The following is a 19,729-nucleotide window of genomic DNA, read 5'->3' on the forward strand; positions in this document are numbered from 1 at the left end:
AAGTAACTGTGTTCAGATGGTGAAGGCCTTCCGTCCTCATCAATCTCCTCCCATTCTGGTAGAGAAGAATGGACCCTGAGGTCCTGGGGCCTGTGTAAATCAGGATAATGAGGCAAGGAACTTATAGATTGAGAAGGGAGAAGGGCCTGAACCCTTTCCAGAGGTTGAAGAATTTGCTTGAAGCCTTCAACCAATCCCTGCCTAATGGCTAATGAGACAACATCTTGGATATCCCTTGGTCTATGCTCAAAGGTAGAGGCCGAAGGCCGAAGGCCCACTGCTGTGGGAGTGAAGGTGGCTTCAGGCCTAGATTGAGGAGAGGTTCGAGGCCTGGAGGGAGTGGGAGGAGCATAGCTTAAATCCTGAGGATCTGATTGTACTGCAAGAGCCTCAGGAGTCCAGGATGGAGGATGGAAAGGCTCATAGATAACTTCTCCTCCCCTGGAAGGGCTTGGTTGGGGCCCACGAGTATCACCTGAAACATGCTGTAGTTGCACTCCCTTCTGTTGAATAGTTCTGTTGAACTGCCTCTCTAGAGCTGCATGTCTGCGCTTCTCTGCCCTCAATTCAGCCTGAGTTGCCTTCTTAGAGGTTAGAGCCTTAGCTTTGATTTTAGCAGCCACCTCCCTCTGGACTGATTGGGTGTGTTGCCTATGTCTTTTTCTCTTATTGGGCTTAAGAGACTATTCCACTGGGGAGGAAAACTCTGCCTGAGTCTTATCTTGCTCCATTTGTAGAATAAAGGCTCTTGTGTTGGAAAGAAGCTGTTTAGAAATTTTTCTATTAAGCCCCTTAGGGTATAAATGGCCCGCAGGCCTACAAAATGGCCGCTCACCTCGTGGTGGAAGGCTTGAATCCAAGATGGCCACTGAGTACAGGAAAAAAGGCTCCAAGATCGAAGAATTATAGAGCCCCGAGCGAAGTCAGCAAGGGAAAAACGCAGCAACCAGCCACACGATCAGCTGGCTTGTGCTCTGATCAGTTTGCCGATCGTTTTTACAATCACTCCAAACCGCAGGCGTGGGGGATGTCTGCAGATGCTGCCCAGCTTGCCTGCACAGAGCTCTGTAACGCTGCTCCCAACGTTGCAGGAGAGAGAGCCCTGCTCTCCTGGAAGAGCAGCTGCCCTGGGAGCTGCTTGAAGTGAGGAAAAAAATACTGAAGATCACTGTGAGTGCTGTCTAACAGAACGCTTTCAGAGACACAGCTACTGACTGAAAGGAGCTGAGTCAAAAGCTGGGGTCTCTCCCGGGGGCTGGCTTTTATATCTTAGTACAGACTCAGCTAAATTACATCATAGGAAGCAGTCAACCCATCCTGGGCTCTCGATGCAGCATGGAGGAGAATTGACACTAAAAGTGGATCTACTAATGACAGGTTACAAGAATGATGTGGAAAGGGGTCTCATTAGGCACATAAATGAAATCAGTTGATACTTTTAAAATCAAAAAAAGAACTACAAATAATAAACAAATTGGATTTACAAAAGAGGTCTGTTAAATTTGGATGAAAATTGTGAGAAAGGACAAAAAATAATAAAAATAAATCAAGTTCTATGACATTACTTGAATGGACTAAAGATTGAAGTAAAAGGAAGGAATATAAAATTGGCTTATTTCAATAAGGTTAAGTGTTACAGCAGCAATTTAGACAAGCGAGGAACAACTTTCTGACAACTCTTAATGGAGTTGCTGACACCAGGACTGAAATTATATGCTTTATGGATTTGTTTACAGATAAGAGATGGCTCATGGGATGAAGACAACATTGGTTGTAAATTAGAAGAGGTGAAAAATTACCATAATTGTTAAAATTGTTGCGATCAAAGTTGGAAGTCACTTCTTTATATATATTTTTTCTCTTTCATTACCATATTCTTATTACTTTTCTCTACATTTTTTATTTATGTTTTTTTTACTCCTACTTTTTTCCCTTTCTTTTAGTTTATGATGAACTCTGGGGTGAGTTTTATGATGAATTCTGGGGTGAGTTTTCCAACATTTTGTAAATGTTTGGGCATTTTTAATTTTTGGCACCTGGAAAGAGGCCTCATATACCTATATAAAAAACCCAAGGGGACAACGTGAGAGAACACTTCGTACTGTGGTGTATTATTTATGCAAACAAGAATACTTACTTGAGAAGCTCCAAAATGCCAATCACGATGTCATTCACATAACAAAACCCAGAAGCCTGGAGAATGAAAATAAAGAAATTACTGTATATTAGTTAAAAGGAACCACTATGCCTTCCTAATAAATAAAGCAGACTTGACTATTACCTCAAACTTCTTGGCATGATGCAGGCCTCCAGCCCAATTAATTGCAATATCACAAATCTAAGAATGGAAGAGAAATATTAACTTTGAAAAAAAAGAATTATCGCAGAATGAAATATCTAATAAAAGATCACTAAAATCTGTATCTTAAATTATTTCACTAGTCTGTATTATCCCCTTTTAATAAACTGCACTAGAAACATTAAATCATAGGCCTGAAAGGGACCTTGGGGGTCTTCTAGTCTAGCCCAAGGTAAGAAACCTTATACTATGCCAGACAAATCAATGTCCAATCTTTTCTTGAAAACATCTAATGATGGAGCACTCACTACTCCAGGAGGCAAGTTGTTCCACTAAATAGTTGTTCTCACTGTCAGGAAATTTCTCCTTAGCTCCAGGTTGGATGCTCTGTATCCAAGCTTCCACTGATTACTTCTTGTCCTGTTCTTGAGTACCTTGGAGAATATCACTTCTCTTCTCTGTGAGTGCCCTTCATGTATTGGAAGACAGCTAACATGTCACCTCTAATCCTTTGTTAACAGAATAACAAGAGTTGGAAGGGACCTTGAGGGTTACCTAGTCCACCCCCCTGCCCAAGCAGGAAACCCTACACCATTTCTGACAGATAGCAGTCCAGTCCCTTGAAAGCGTCTAATGATAAAGCTCCCACAACTTCTGAAAGCAAACTGTTCCATTGGTTGATTGTTTTCACTGTCAGAACATTTCTCATTTCTAGATTGAATCTTTCCTTGATCAGTTATTAGGCTAGACCAGGGGTCTGCAACCTTAAACACTCAAAGAGCCATTTCGACCCATTTCAACTTGAAAAAAAGAACCACTGGGAGCCACAAAACCTGGGTGGGCATGGCCAACTCAATGTCACTCACTGCCACCCATGTCACATGACCCCCCTAGCCATGCCTACTCAGCCACAAAACCCTTCTCTCAGTCTATGTCTTCCCCCCGTATCTCTATCTCTCTATCTCTCTGCCCCTCTCCCCCTCTCTCTGTATCTCTCTTTGTATCTCTTCCCCCTCTCTGTATCCCTTACCCACCTCTCCCCCTTTCTGTATCTCTCCCTTCCCTTCTCCATATTTTCCCTTCTCTCTGTATCTCTCTCCCCCTTTTTTTGTAACTCTGTGGGTCTCTCCCTATCTTTCCCTCTCTCTTCCCCTGTGTATCACTCTGTGTCTATGTCTCTCTCCCTCTCTCTCCCACTCCCCTTTCTGTGTGTGTGTCTGTCTGCCTCTCTTTCTCTCTCCCTCTCTCCCCCCTTCTCTCGGCCAGGGGGAACTGCTCTGCTTTTTAAGTACTATATTTTATAAACTATTGTGTTTGTAAGTACAATACTTTGCAAATATTTTTTTTTGCACTTGCCTTGAAACTGCTTTAGAAATGCTAGCCTGCATCTACACAAAACATTCTATAATGTTGTGTTGCCTTGCTTTTATTTTGGAGATTAGTGTATATTACTATAGTTTGTAGATTTTAAATTTAAATTGCCTCCAGAAATTGTGGATGCTCCATCACTGGAAGTTTTTAAGAAGACACTGGATAGGAATTTATCAGAAATGCTCTCTTGTGAGAGCAGTGGGTTAGACTAGATCAGAGATTCCCAAATGTTTTCAGTCCACCACCCCCTTGGTGCTACAAACTCATTGTCAGTGCCTCTTACCCAGGGGTGGGATTCAAATTTCTTAACAACTGGTTCTGTGGGGGTGGCCTAATTTGTGGGTGTGGCTCGATGGTCATGTGACCGGGTGGGTGTAGCTTGCTGGCTGGGCGTGGCTTTGTAGTCACGTGACTGGATGGGCATGGTTTGGTGGTCATGTGAATGGGTGGGTGTGGCCAGGTGACTGGCAAACCAAATATGTCGTCCTTGCTTAATGGCCAGTTGCTTAGTAAGTGTTCTAATTTATGACTGACCTCCCCAGAGCTACTTGACCTGTTTTTGGAGTTTTGACAGCCATGCGCACATACACACAAACACACACTCCTTTTTTTTTTTTGTAAATTTTATTTGAGTTTTCACAAAGGAAAAAATATACAAATAAAACATCTTTTTTGAAAGTAGTGTAATCCCGGGTTACATTTCTTTGTACAGACACAAATTCGACTTCATGCTCATTTTTATATTCTATTCCATATCTTATTACTGTTTTACATTTTCAGCATAGCTTCTCCCCTCTTTTAATTTTCTCAATTTTATTTTAATTATCTCATCTCAATTCAAATCATTGTATTTATATTTTTTGTCTGTCCTGTTTCAATTATCTATTATCTTTTCTCATTAAACAAAATTTCTCCTGTAGTTACTGATTGGAGTATGACACCTTTATATCTTTTAAGTTTATCCATTTAACTCTTATTTAGGCTTCAATATATACCCTAAAGTTATAACATTCAATATAATACATAATTTCCATTCGGATTCTGCTTGGTACATTCTTAAAATACACACTATATTCTTAAAAAAAGAAAAAAATATAAATGTATGTAAAAAAAAACAACACATTCCATTCCAATTCAATTCTATCATTAATATTAATATTCATTAAAATCTTAACCTTTACCATTACTTTTCAATTAAATATCATACTTCTATGGGAACAATTATAAGCTTTCCATAATTAATTCTTCCCCCTCTTCACTTATATTTTATAAAACATTAACTAATTAAGATGTTCCCGTTCCTTCCTAATTCAATTTTCTCATTTATTTATTCCTAATTCAATTTTCTCATTTATTTTATTTCATTTTATTAACAAACATTTCACTAAATTACACTAACTATTTTATCCCTCATTTTAATCATACGTTGTTTCCAATTTTCTAAAGTTATTTCTATTACTAATATAACAATACAATCTTATGTACTTTTACAGAATCCCTTTTTCAGTTAAATTTTCACCCATTATCTCTAAACAGATTCTGTTTCTCTATATCTTGTTCCGGTCCTTTGTAACTTCTTTTCCTTTCCTTCTTCCCTCTCTTCTTCTCACTCCCCTTTTTACCCCCTTGTCTCTCTACCTCTATTTCTCTCTTCTGTATTCTCCTTTTCTGTTGCTTTCCAGTATTATACTTACTTTTTGAATTATTTTTCTTTTCTTTGGTTGTCTTTTTAAGTCTTAAATTCTCCATTCTCTTTCCCCCCTTTCCTTTTTCTTCCCCACATAAAATTACTTGTTCATTAAAGATGGCTTCTTCTTTGTCCCAGTCTTCTTGTTTTGCAGACATTTCTTGTTGTTTCTCATAGTTCCAAATCTCCATTTCTAAGAATTGAAAAACGAAGCCAAAAGAACCCTTCCCTTCTTGTGCATCTTCTTTGTACTTTTTAAGTTCCATTTTCAATTCATCTAGAAGTGATGCCATTGTATACATTTTTAAACAACCACCCAATTAATTTTAGTCATTCAAATGTAATAACCAAGAATCCAAAAATCACCAAATAATCCAAATACATGCAGGCTGTTTCTTTTTGCTCTTTTTTTCACTATCTCTTCCTGGGGTTACTGTTTAGTTACAAAGTTTCAGTTAGAATGTATCTTTTAGAAGTCTTATTGAAGCTTTACTTTAGATTCTTTTTAATTCCAGGCAGTCTCCTCCCTCTTCCAGATCCTGCCCTTATTCTTTTTCTCTTCCTTCCTGCTTATGGAAAAAAATTTTTAGCGTCCAGAAATCTTTATTATCCCTCTGACATTTTGTTTTATTTTCAGCTTAATTGCCTGTTGATGTCAAAGCGGATTTTTCCTATTTCTTATTTAAGTCTCTTAGTTGTCAGTATAGGGAAGGGAAGAGAAGAAAAAAAAACCCCAAACCTTTCCCTTTTCCCTTTCCTTTGGTGCTTCCGACTCTTCTTTGGGAGCGATGTTATTTTTTTGTAAGTTTAAATTCAGGGTACCTTAGTTGTTGCTTTTACAATTTAACCCGGTCAGCCAAAACTTTCATTTCTTATCTTCTTCCTGCACGTTCTTTTCTTGTCAAGTTCTTCTTTGTGGTGGCCATTTCTGACCACCGCTGCAACCACCTTCGGGAAAGGGAGTAATGGCCAGCTGAGGAGGAGAGATGCAGCTCTCCTCAACCCTGCTGGCAGTCTCCCCGCTCTTCACCACCTCTACGGGGTGGCTTAGCCCCGAAACCAGCTGGCTTGGGTGCTCCAGCGGCGAGCCCAGACCGAAACTGCGCAAGATTGCGGATTTCTGTCTGTCACCGAAGAGACTTCAAACCGGAAGCCTCACACATGCACACACTCCCTTCTAACTCTGCTGGAGCAGGTGGTTAGACTAGATATCTCATTCACTTTCTCCTCCTTCCCTCCCTTTGTTTCTTCCTTTCTCTTTCTTTCTGTCCCTTCCTTCCATCCCCCCTTTCTTTGTCTATCCTTTTTCTCCCTTTCTCTTTTTCCTTTCTCTTTTCTTTTCTTTCTTCTCTTCCTTCTCTCTTTCTTTCCCTCTCTCCCTCCCTCCATATCCCATTCACTTTCTCCTCCCTCTTTCTTTCTCATTCCCTTTCTCTTTTCTCTTTCTCTCTCTTTCCCTTTTTCTTTCTCTCTCCCTCCCTCCATATCCCATTCACTTTCTCCTCCCTCCTTTTTTCTTTCTCTCATTCCCTCTCTTCCTCTTTCCCGCTTTCTCTCTTTCTTTCTGTCTCTTCCTTCCATCCCTCCTCTTCCTTTGTTTATCCCTTTTCCTCCTTTCTCTCTCCCTTTTTTCTTTACTTTGTTCCTTCTCTCTTTCCTTCTCTTTCTCTGTTTCCTTCTTTCTCTTTCTTTTCTCTTTCCCTCTTTCTCTTTTCCCCTTTCTTTTTTTTCTCTTTTTCTTTGATTTTCTCTTTCCCTTCTCTTTCTTTCTCTCTTTCTCTAGTTCCCTCTCTCTCGATCCCTTCCTTAACCTATCTACCTATTTTCTGCCCAGGCAGTGTGGCCTAATCTGTCAAAGGCCTGTGCTAATCCTGCATCATCCCGTTTCCCCTTTCAGTGGCCCCGGACCTTAATCTCTCTGTTTCCTCCCCCATGACTGCCTCTTTTGTCATCCCACAGCCATGACTTTACCTTCCTCCCATGGCTGGCTGCCAGGGAAGGCAAGCCAGGGCTGAGCCATTGTTGTCACTGGGGTCCCCACCAGCCCACGCCACCCTTGTCACAAATGCCTGCAGCCGCCACTTGTTTTTTTTGGTGTGGCTGGACTGCACCAAAGAAAACACCCGGAAGCTGGAGGTTTTTTGCAGCAAAAATTACTGACCTCTGGCTTTGCTCTGCTTCTCCAATGTACCACTGTGGCTGCATTCTAGGTGCTGGCCCCCCAGGCCCACCCCATTGAGCCCACTGCACTGGAAGGACTTGCCCAAGTAAGTCTGAGCAGAGTGGTGCAGCAGTCAATGGGGTGAGCCTGCATGGCCTGTGACTAGAACGCGGAGGGGGTGGCACGTTGGAGAAGCAGAGCAAAGCCAGAGGTTGGTAATTTTTGCTGCAAAAAGTCTCCAGATGCTCCATGGGTTTTTTTAGTGCGGCTGGACTCCAGCCACGCTGAAAAAAACACATGGCATCTGGACGTTTTTTGCAGCAAAAATTACCGACCTCTGGCTTTGCTTGCTCCACTTCTCCAACGTGCTGCTGTGGCTGTCAGCAATTGTGCACAACGTGCATGCACAATAAGGACTGACTGGGCAGGGAATGGAGGAGTCGGCGGAGAGGAATAGGGCCAGCCAGGGGCCTGTTTTACTGGTTCTCCAAACTACCAGGAACAGTAATGAACAGGTAAAATCCCCCCCCCCCAAATTGCACCCTGTGAGGGGTCCACCTCCAGCGCTCCCCCTGCCACCTCTTAGCATCCCCTGCTAGCCCCCTTGCCTCTTAGCACCCCGCTAAGGCATCCCATCGCCCCCAGGGGCAGTACCGCCCACTTTGGGAATCACTGGACTAGATGACCTCAAGGTCTCTTCCATCTCTGTTACTATTGCAATCCAAGAGCTCTGTAAATCCATTCCCCATCTCTCTCTGGGTGCCTGGCTGGAGACCTTACGCTAATTAGTGGCAAGTTTTCTTTTTTTAAGCAACTGCAATCTGAGAGTTTTGTAAATTACCGCCTCACCCCCCTCTGGGCAGCTGTCTGAAGAAGCTTGAGCTGACCAGCAGCAAATGTTTTTTTTTTTTTTAAAGCAACTGTTAAGGGAGATCTCTGCATGCCTGCTTGGGGGCAATTTAGTTCCTCAGCCAGAAACAGCTGTGTGAAAGCCTCAGTTCAGTTAAGGATGGCAGCAATCAATTAATGAATCAGAGGAAATAGTAAGTAGATCTTCGTTCATTTAATGAGCCATTTGATTCAATTATTGCATTTGATTTTAAAATTTGTAAAACTGATTCATTTGATGATTTTTTTGACTTATGAACCTAATGGGCAGGCTCAATTAGGTTTGTATCTCAAGGACTACTTGTAGTTTAGTTTCCAGTCTCTATATCATTATTGCTATTCTCTGCACTTTTTGTAGTTTCAGAATCTTTTTTGTATTTTGATGACCAGAACTGGAAGCAACATGAGTAGTTCTTGACTTATGACCACAATTGAGCCCAAAATGTCTGTTGCTAAGCAAGGCAGCTATTGTGAATTATGCCACACTTTACAACCTTTTGCCACAGATGTCACACTCATTGCTGTTGTTAAGTGAATCATACTGTAGCTAAGCAAATCTGGCTTCCCACATTGACTTTCTTTGTCAGAAGCTGCCTGAAAAGATTACAAATTGTGATTACATGACTCCAGGACAATGCAATTGTCATAAATACATGCCAGTTGCTAAGCTCCCAAACTTAGATCCCATGACCATGGGGATGCTGCAACGGTTGTAAGTGTGAAAAATGGTCATAAGTCACATTTTTCAGTTTAGTTGTAACTTAGAACAGTCACTAAATGAAAGGTTGTAAGTCGACCACTACTTGTATTCCAAGTGGAATATACAGCAGTGTTATGATTTCTCATGGTTTGATACTATCTCTCTGTTAATGCTGTCTTGGACTGGATTGGCTTTTTTGGCAGTTGCAGCATACCACTGGCTTATAGTTAAGTGATGATTCACTAGGACACCTAGATCTTTCTCACAGTTAATATAGTTGAGCCAGATACAGCCTCTATGATACCTATGCGTTGTTTCTTCCCGTCCAAGTGTAGGAACTTACTTTTCTCACCACTGAACTGCGGGTTGCTGGATAGGGCTCAATGCGCAAGTCTGTCACGATCCCTCTGAATCTTGAGTCTATCTTAACAAAGTGTTAATAATTCCTCCAGGTTTGGTGTTGTGGACATTTGATGAGCTCTCCTACCCCCCTCATCTAGATCATTTATGAAAAAGTTGAAGAATACTGCCCCCAAAACAAAAGCTTGTGGTACCCATTGCATGCCTCCCTCCATGTAGCTGAAGTTCCAGGACTACATATTGAGCGTAGTTAGTCAGCCAGTTGTGAATCCATCTGGTGGAGGTAGTCCCTCATCTTACCAATAAGTAGGCTGTTGTCTACTTTGTCAAATGCCTTACTGAGACCTAAGTATACTATCTCCATCAATTCTTCTAAAACTGCATAAATGTTTTAAGTAATCTTTCTAATATTTCTTGTTGACTCTTGTATAACTCCACTGGAAGGCCATCTGGTCCTGATGCTTTACTATTTTTTTTTGCTTATTTATTGCCCTAATTACTTCTTCCAATCTATTTTCCTCATTTAGCATATTTTTATTTTCTTCTGAGATTTTTGGGAGTTCTTTCTTAAATATCATATCACTTTTTCTTCTATAGGGTAAGTATCTTCCTTATATAATGCCTCATAGAATCTCTGAGTTATATTTCTTTTTTCAATTTCTTGGTAGCACAGCTCCCCCTATTCGTTTTGTAATTTAGTAATCTATTTTTTTTCTCTCTGTTTTCTCAATTTATAGGCCAGCCATCTTCCTGGCTTGTTGGCATTTTCAAAAATGTTTTGCTTTGTTTTTTCAACTGTTGTGCTAATTCTTCTTTCCGAAGTAGATTTATTCTATGTTTTATTAGATCCATCTGTGGTTTTATTTCTCTTTTTTTGAGGTTCTTTCTTTCATCTCCAATCTTCAATATTCTCCTTCTAATGTTCTCCACTGTTGCTTTTTTCTTTATTTTTTTCACCATGTATGTTATTGCCATTCCTCTAATAACTGTTTTCGCTGCATCCCAGGTGTTTTGTGGAGATGTATCTTCTTCCTTATTTTAAAAAGAACCTCAATTCCTTCTCTAATTTTGACCTAAAGTCTTCTTTTAATGTTGACCTTTGCATCGTCCACCTTGGGATTTTCCTTTGGTATTTCCAGCTGAATTTGATATAACTATGGTCAACCCATAAATTTGTCTATTTTATTTCTATTGTCTCTGAAATAAGTTCTTTTGATATCCATACCATGTCTAACTTCAACCATGATCGGTGTCTATTGGAATAAAAGGTATACTGCTTTTTCTCAGGGTATCATTCTCTGCAAGTATCCTGAATGTTCTTTTTTCCCCTTTTCTTATGTTATCACTTTTATAGTCCAGTATTTTATCTATAATTGCATTAAAGTCACCTAAAAGGCAGATTACCTCATATTGTATGTCTTTAATTTTGTTATGTAACTTTTGGAAGAACTGTTCCTGTGATCTATTTGCTGCATAAATTTCAACCAATAATATTTTTCTATCTTTTAATTCAATTTCAACTATCAATATCCTACCTTCTTTATCTCTATATATTTCTTTTGCTGGAATCCAATCTTTTATATATAATATCACACCTCATTTCTTTTGCTCATGTAATGAAAAAAAATATTTTCCCTAACTTTTTATTCTCTAACAAATATTTTTGTTTTTCTTTTATGTGTACTTCTTGTAAAGCTATTATATCTGCATTTAAACGTTGCAAGTTCCTGCAAATTTTGTTTCTTTTCACCGGGGGTAACTCCCGGTGAATCCATGAATGTTCATCAATACCATCTCACAACCTTCTCTTCTTTTATCTATTTCTTTGTCTGGTACTTCTTGTCAATCTAATTTCTTTAGGCTATCTTTTCTTTCATCTTCTTCAACTTTTCCACATCTTCCCTATCATCTATCTTTAATATTTAGTGAACTTCCTTCTATATCTGTTGTTTCTATTTCTCTTTCTTCCATTGTTTCTTTTTCTTCTACTATCTCTTCCATTTCTTCTTCATTGGTAAAATACTGATCATGAAATTCTTCTGCTTTATCAACTGTATCTAGTTGGTATCGTTTCTCCTGCCAGGTGACCAAATACCCTCCAGCATCAGCCATTGAAAGTTCACATTATATCTTATCAGTTTCATTGTTAAAAAGTGGTATGATCTTAGATCTCTTATCCTCGGTACTTGTTTCAAAATGATAATCTGTTTTTCTCCATAGTCTATTGGGTCATCTCTTGTTCTATGTAATATTTCATCACGGATTGATTTTTTGACAAATCGGACATGCACTTATTTTAGAAGATTTTGCCTCCTTGCATAGTTAGTCTATACAGTTACCCTATACAGTTTATCCATCTCTGTCAACATCTCTTCTTTTTCGGTCCCCAACGCTTTTGAAATCAGATCCCCCATCACGTCCGGTAGGTCTTCCCCCTTTTCCTCCTTCATATTTTGAAACCTCAAATAGTGAGCTGCCTTCTCGCCCTCTAAAAAGATCACTGTTGTTTCTAGCTCATTGTTTGCTTGTATCAATTTTCCGGTTAGCTCATCAACCCTTTTTTCCTCCTTATCCATTCTTTTCCCAGGTATTAATATTAAGCTGATTGGTCTATAATTTCTTAGTTCCACTTTTTTCTCCTTTTTGAAAATTGGAATCAGCTCTTTTCCACTCTTCTGGTTGTTCCTCCATGCTTCAGAAACTGAAAATTTTGATCAGTAGTTCTGAGATTACATCTGTCAGTGACTTCAGAACCCTGAAATGGAAACTAAAATGGATAGTTGTTCCTTTACTTTTTTTTTTTGCTATTTTTACCTGCATTCATGTCTCCCATGATGTCTCCCATGGTGTTTTGGGACCATTTTTTTTCCTTTTGCATGAAAAGAAGGAAGTAAACAGTTCCACTTTCTCTATGCTGCCTGTCACTATCTTGCAATCTTCCCCCATTAATGGATTGATCATTTCCTTGGCTTTCTTATTATATCCAAAGAAGTATAGGTGACCCTCTGGTTGTCTCTTCTAGATAAAAAAAGATGGCAGCTAGGCACATCAGGAACCTGTCTAATCTCCTTCTTGATGCAGGATTTGTCTCCCAGTTGATATCAGTGTAGTTAAAGTCTCTCATTACTACAATGGTGTATTCCTATATACCTTCAATAACCGATCAGCAAAAAGTTCATCTATTTCCTCTGCCTGGTTGGACAGATTGTAATATAAACCTACAACAATATCTGTCAGGCCCGCAGCTGGATTTATTTTTCCTCTAATATTCATCAAATGCATTCAAGAAGGCTTTCATCCTTGGTACTACGTATTTCTGTAGAGGTATGGGGGTTACTTACATATAATACAACTCCTCTTTCTCTTTTACTGAGTCTGTTTCTTTTGAACAATTTATATCCTTCTAGCTGTATGTTCCAATCATGGGTTCCTTCCATCAAGTTTCAGTGATAGCAACAATATTGTACCTGCCCTTATCTACTGGGACTTCAAGTTCTCTCTGTTTGTTCCCAGTACTTTGAGAATTAGTGTATAAACACCTGAACCCTTTATGGCTAACCCTGCATTTGCTTCCTATGTCTCTTGTTTTATACATAATTTTCCTCTCCTTCCTCATTGTCTTATTTGTTGTCTTGGGATTTATGTTTTTGATCTAGTCTTAAAGATTGGTCACACTTCTCTTCCATTTTACTTTAATGCCCTCCCGATAAGATGAAGCAATTATTTTCCAAGCACATTCTTCCAGGCCTTGTGAGGTGTACTCTATCTCCTAATAGAAATCCTTTTTGTAGGCACTGTACACCATGGTCGAGAAATCCAAAGTTCTTTCAACGGCACCATCCCTTGACCCATCAGTTTGCATTTAGAAGTTTCTGTTCCCTCATTGGATATTTACCCTTGATACGTATTATAGAAAACAAGATTATCGAGGCCCCAAATTGTTTTGCTTTGAAATCCTTTGATACTTTTTCTAGATTCTTGGTTTTATCATTCATCCCAAACTGAAAGAATAGAAATGGATAGTATTCAGTTGGCTTGATTACTTTGGTGATTCTCTCTGACATATCTTTAATCTTATCTTTGTTTTTAACCTTTGGGGAAGTCTGAGCTCCTGGAACATTTGAGTGAGACCTTTCTCCCAATGTTTGCATGTTTTCCTCCAGTGGCAGGTTATGAAATTGTTCAGCTGCAGTGGTTGTGAGGTCAGTTTACTTGGGTTTTTTTGTCCTGTACATAACATGCTACCAACTATCTTCCTCTTGGAATTCATTTTTTCTAGTAATTGCTTCTTCCTTGCTGTGTTCAGTTTGGATACAAACCTCTGCCTTTATTAGGAGTTCCACATGTTCAAGTATGAGTATACACATGTATGTGTATTAGAGTATCATTTTTGTCATCCTTCGCAACAATATGCCAAGCACTGTGTAAGCCTTTGCATAAATTATCAGGATACAATTTAAAAAACATTAAAAAGGATTTAAAAACTATTCTTAAATGTACATTGATTAAAGAAATAATCACAAACATCATACATACATATACATACATACAATGTATATATTTGCCTACATTCAATTACATTCTATTCTGCTTCCTTATATCTTATTTCTACAAGAATGGTAGGTCTTGTAACTGACATCTGTCTGAAAGTGCAAAAGCTAAAAAAAAAGCAGAAATTTGAGTCAAGGAAGCAGGTTGGTACAAGGAAGATAAATCTAAATACAAAAAAAGGACTGGAGAGAGGAATAGAAAATGATCACAGTATATTCTGAGGTTCTAAGTATTAAGTATCTTCTATTGATCAAAACCCAATCAAAACAGCAGGCCACAGAAATCTGATGATAGTTTGACAAAAATATTCAAAAATATTCTTCCAAATTTCCACAATTAATTGAAATGTAACCAGTTCATATTCGTATGGTTTCACAAGTACTTTCATTCCATTTTTTAATCAAAACTAATCTAAAAATCTAACTAAATCATTGTTTTATATAATATGGACTTTCTAAAAATGAAATCCATATGTTTATTGTTCTGAGTACTGAAAGACATAAATTCCAGCTAAAAATGCATTTTTACTAAGGATGATTACAGAATCTTGTGGACTAATGGATAAATTGTAATGTAAATAATTAATTTTCCTAACTAGTGATTAAAATTATGATTTAAATGAAATTCAATCCCAAGTGAACTGAGAACTTTCCAATTACTAATTTAGGCTCATGCATTCATTCAACTTTAGTTATAATCATACTTCAATAAAATTCAATAAAAAGTTATGAATGCCATTTTACTGCATAGTTGAAAACTGTTCGAAGAATGCTCTAGTCAATATATCTTAAGGTATGAAACAATAGAAGGCTCCTTCACCTTTGTACCTTATTATTCAGCTGTGTTGCTCCTTGCAAGGAAGCTCCAGTATATCGAGAACAAAATTCAAATAGTCCTGGAAAAACAGGGCTGAAAGAGAAAAAGAATCAGACAATTATATGGAATTAAAGGTAACAGAGCAGATCCATATCATTTTACTTTCTTGTAATACTATATTTCAAGTTAAGAAAATCAAATAGGCAAGCCAATTTGGGGGGGTAGGGCGTGATAATGCATAAGATCTCATAGAAATATAGAAAACTGATGGCAGAAAAAGACCTAGTGGTCTATCAAGGCTGCCCTTTAAGGTTTTTTGTTTTGTTTTCTTATTTATTTATTTGTTAGTTTGTTTATTTTAATTATTATTATTATTATTTATTTTTTATTTTAATTATTTTGGATGATGGACATGTGTTTATCGCAAGCATGTATCAATTCAGTTGCTGATGATTGATCCACTACCTCTTCTGAAGTTGGTTCCAAGCTTCCACTACTCTTTCTGTGAACTTATTTCTCACTTCTCGTTTCTAACTTTCCTCCTATCCATTTGAGGTTATGCTCCCATGTTCTTGATTTTTGCTTCATATTAAAAATACTGCCTTGTATTCTAAATGGAGCCTGATTATATAACAGGATTAGGGTCTCATTTTTCCTGCTAGTGATCCCTTTAGTGATGCATTCCAGAATTTTGTCCCAAAAGTGCTTTTTCAAAAAGCACCATCCCCCCCCCCCCCGAAGACTTCTCATCCAAGAAGCTTCTTCTGACTGAATGGTGCTGAATGGGAGGATTTAAATTCCTTGTAGTCATCTGATTGTTCACATTGAAGATTGGTCAACAGCTCTTTAATACTCTAATACTGTACTCTGCCAGAGGATTCTTTTTTCTCCAACTGCATGCTCTTACATTAGAAACATTGAACTGCAGTTCACACATTTCTATCAATTTTCCAGCAAAGCCAAATTATTTTCCATGTTACAAATACTCTCAAGAATATCAACTTTATTACACATCTTTGTGTCATCTGAAAAAAGTCAAACCTTACCTAGCAATCCTTCTATTATCACTTACAAACATATTGAACAGAATGAGAACTGGGACTAAGCCTTGTCAAAATACTTTCAAATTACTCCTGTGTGGAAAGGTTTTTCTCAATATGGCAAATATTATAGGTCTTTTTACAGTCCTGGAGGAAATGGGACGCAGGTAGTCCTCACTTACAACAGTTCATTTAGTGACTATTCCAAGTTGCAACAGCATTGAAAAAAGTGGCTTATGACCATTTTTCACACTTAGGACTGTTGCTGCATCCTCATAGTCATGTGATGCTTGGCAATTGGCTCATATTTATGACAGTTGCAGTTTCTCAGGTTATGTGATCCCCTTCTGTGATCTGACAAGTAAAGTCAATGGGAAAACCAGATTCACTTAGCAACCACATTACTAACTTATTAACTGCAGTGATTCACCAAACAACTATGGCACGAAAGGTTATAAAATGGGACAAAATTCATTTAACTGTCCCACTTAGTAACATAAATTTTGGGCTTAATTACAGTTGTAAGTCAAGAACTAACTGGATTATTGTTTTCTCCTAAATGTCCAAATGGAATACAGCAAATATTATTTTACTTTCCAAGGAAAATAATAAGTAATCATCTCAGTTGTGCTTTATTTCAAAGATGCTACAAAATACAATTGCCTATCCAATTCAACTTTCAGAAATTTGCACACAATTTGTAATGAACTTTTCAAGTGTTTGATGCAACCCAGAAATGAATAGTTACTTAAATGTGTTTTCACATCAAAATTTTGCAAGATTTAATTTACAACAAATATCAAAAACAATACAAAAGTTTTTTCAACACATAGAAAACAAGAAAAAAAGTAAAAAAAATGTCCACTAATGGGAGAAGATGGCAAGGAAATAAGGAGCAGTAGAGAGAAAGCAGAACTGTGTAATTAATTCTTGCATCTATCTTCATGAAAAAAGAAAATACAATCCAGCTTAGCAAAACCAGAAAAGACAGGCTAGGAATACGAATTAAAATAAGCAAAAATAAGAGAAGAAAAGACCTGTCAGCTCTAAATGGATTCAAATCACCCGGTCCTCACAGAGTTCTGAGGGAATTGGCAGACATAATTTCAGAACCGTTGAATCATACAGTATATTTCAAAGTTCTTGGAGCAATGGGGAATACCTGGGGATTGGAAAAGAGCTGATGTGGATCCCATCTTCAAAAAAGGAAGGAAAAAAAAAACAGATCCAGGAAAATACAGACCAGTCAGTCTCACATCAATACCTAGAAAGATCTTGGAAAAGATAAACAAGCAGCACATCTGCGAACACTTAGAAGCAAACAAAATTATAACCAAAAGCTAACATGGGTTCATCAAAAAAAGATTTCATGCCAAACAAATCTTATTTCATTCTTTGACAAAGTGACTAAATTAGTAGTTCAGTGAAATGTTGTGGACATACCGTGTTTCCCTGAAAATAAAACTGGGACTTATTTTCTTCTGGACTCCAAAATAAGGACTGGGGCTTATTTTCAGGGATGTCTTAATTTTTTTGAGTTTCACTGCTGCGAGGTGGGGGAGTGGAGCTTCTTGACATGCATGCTGGCTTACCTCAGGGCCCAGTGACTCCATGCTCCAACAACTGCTTGATGTCGGCAGCACCAGCAACCATGTTCAGCAGGAACCCACATGGCTGCTGGCTCACTTCTTCCGGCACCAGTGTGGCACTGGAGCAGGAGTACAAATACTTTTTGCCTGGACGGAGAAATGAGGGACACTCAAAGCTTTGGAACATTTTGAATGGACAATTTGAAATGGAATGTCCCATTTGCAAGCAGATGAAACTTTGTCTCTCTTTCTCTCTCTCTCTTTCTCTCTGGGTGAAAAGTGCATGGTGGAGCCAGGCAGAGGCAGAGGCATGGTGGGGGGGAGGCAGGCAATCCCAACATGCTGCCCACTCCATCCCACTATCTCTTGGTTGCCCGCGGCTGCACTGGACAGGCGCCCTTCCAGGCGCCTCCCCCTTCCCCTGTGCCTCTGCCTGCTACCAGTGATACTGCACAAGTCTCCCACAAGCCTCCAGTGAGCCAGGCAGCAGCACAGCACATCCAGATTGCCTGTATTCCCCGTGTCTCTGTCTCCACTTGCTGCTGGTAGCCCTGTAGAAGCCTCCTGTGAGCCAGGCAGCTGCGTAGCATGTCTGGATTGTCTGTCCCCACCGCCTCCGCGCTCGGATTTACAGGTATCTGCACTGTGCCAAGTGGTCAGAGGGCCAAACCCATCCCCGGGCTTATTTTCAGGATAGGGCATATTAGGCCCACCCCAAAAAATCAGGTTAGGACTTGTTTTTGAGGTGGGTCTTATTTTCAGGGAAAGACGGTAATATACTTAGATTTCAGTAAGACATCTGACAAAATAGACCACAACATACTTCTTGGTAAACTAGAAAAAAGTGGGATAGACAACATCATCACCAGATGGATTTGTAACTGGCTGACAAACCATACTCAATGTGTAGTCCTCAATGGGACTACAATGGGGAGAAGTAGTGGGGTACCCCAAAGTTCTGTTTTAGGTTGAGTACTCTTCAATATCTTCATAAGTAATCTAGATAAGGAAATAGAAGGGGAATTATCAAATTTGCAGACAACACTAAGCTGGCAAGAATAGCCAACAACCCAGAAGATATGCTCAAGATCCAGATGGATCTTGACAGACTTGAACACTGGGCCGTAATGAAATGAATTTCAAAGTGAAATTCAATGTAGAATATAGCAATGTAAGGCAAGAAAAAACAAATGTAGAGGTACAGATAAGATGAAGCCTGGCTCAATGCCAGTAGCTGTGAGAGGGAACTTGGAATCCAAGTGGACACTTAAATATGAGCCAACAATGTGCGGCAATAGCTAAAATTAAGCTTCCAGTATTTCAAATGTTTATGTCATTTGGATGTTTTGCATCCAAAATGTACCGCCTGAAGCAGTGATGGGATTCAAAAAATTTTTACTTCTGGTTCTGTGGGCGTGGCTTGGTGAGCATAGGTATGTGGGTATGTGACTGGGTAGGCATGGCTATGTGGTCATGTGATTGGGTGGATGTGGCTATGTGGTCAAAGGACAGAACTCACTTTCTGAAGCAGGAGGTTGGACTAGATGACCTCTAGATTCCTTCCAGCCCTGGATTGTTGTGCTGTTTCAAAGCACAGCAATCCAGGGCTGTCCTGGATTGCTGTGAATCCTCTTGAAGCTGCATCTAATGCAGAGGTCTTCAAACTTGACAGCTTTAAGACTTGTGGTCTTCAACTCCCAGAATTGTCATGTTAGCTCAGGAATTCTGGGAGTTGAAGTCCACAAGTTAAGACATTGCCAAGTTTGAAGACCCTTGGCCTAATGGCAAGGTTAGTGGTCTTTCCTTCCTCTCCTTTTTTCCTCCCTCCCTCTTTCTTTTTTCTTTCTCCCCTCCCTCCCTCCCTCCCCTCTTTCTTTCTTTTACAGCACCCCCCCGCACCCCATTTTTGGCCTAGTGGGCTTCAGGGAAGCCTCCTGGGAGCAAAAACAGGGTGCAGGGAAGCTCTGGAAAAAAGCGTATTTTGAAGCTTAAGGGGGGAATCAGCTGTGCTGCATGATTTAGATTAGACTCCCTTCAGCCTTGTCATAGCTCAATAATAGTTGAACTCACGTGGAAACTCTTTATATCAGCACTTTTCGTAAAGTACCATTATCTAGATCAGGGGGGTCAAACTCGATTTCAATGAGGGCTGCATCAGGGTTGTGTTTGATCTGGGTGGTGGGCTTGGGTGTGGCAGGGGTAGCCATGGTCATGGCAGGCATGGGCGTGGTCATGATGTGCGTTTGACACAGGCTCAAGATGCACTT

The 19,729-nt window shown here is 39.3% G+C and overlaps 1 protein-coding gene across 8 annotated transcripts in view; it reads right to left on the reverse strand.

Annotated features, from left to right (window-relative positions):
- The window catches only part of HDAC3 (histone deacetylase 3), a 78,796-nt gene that overhangs the window by 21,275 nt on the left and 37,792 nt on the right, over positions 1-19,729 (reverse strand). For all 8 annotated transcript variants that reach the window (XM_087930546.1, XM_087930543.1, XM_087930541.1 and 5 more), the window contains exons 4-6: positions 14,845-14,926; positions 2,282-2,338; positions 2,138-2,193 (exon numbers count right to left, since the gene is read on the reverse strand). In XM_087930546.1, the coding sequence (XP_087786672.1) occupies positions 2,138-2,193; positions 2,282-2,338; positions 14,845-14,926 (195 nt within the window). The remainder of the gene's footprint in view (positions 1-2,137; positions 2,194-2,281; positions 2,339-14,844; positions 14,927-19,729) is intronic.

Source organism: Pseudonaja textilis, chromosome 3 (genome assembly GCF_049901715.1).
Source record: "Pseudonaja textilis isolate UNSWEBS1 chromosome 3, rPseTex1.2, whole genome shotgun sequence".
In the NCBI taxonomy this organism is placed as follows: domain Eukaryota; kingdom Metazoa; phylum Chordata; class Lepidosauria; order Squamata; family Elapidae; genus Pseudonaja; species Pseudonaja textilis.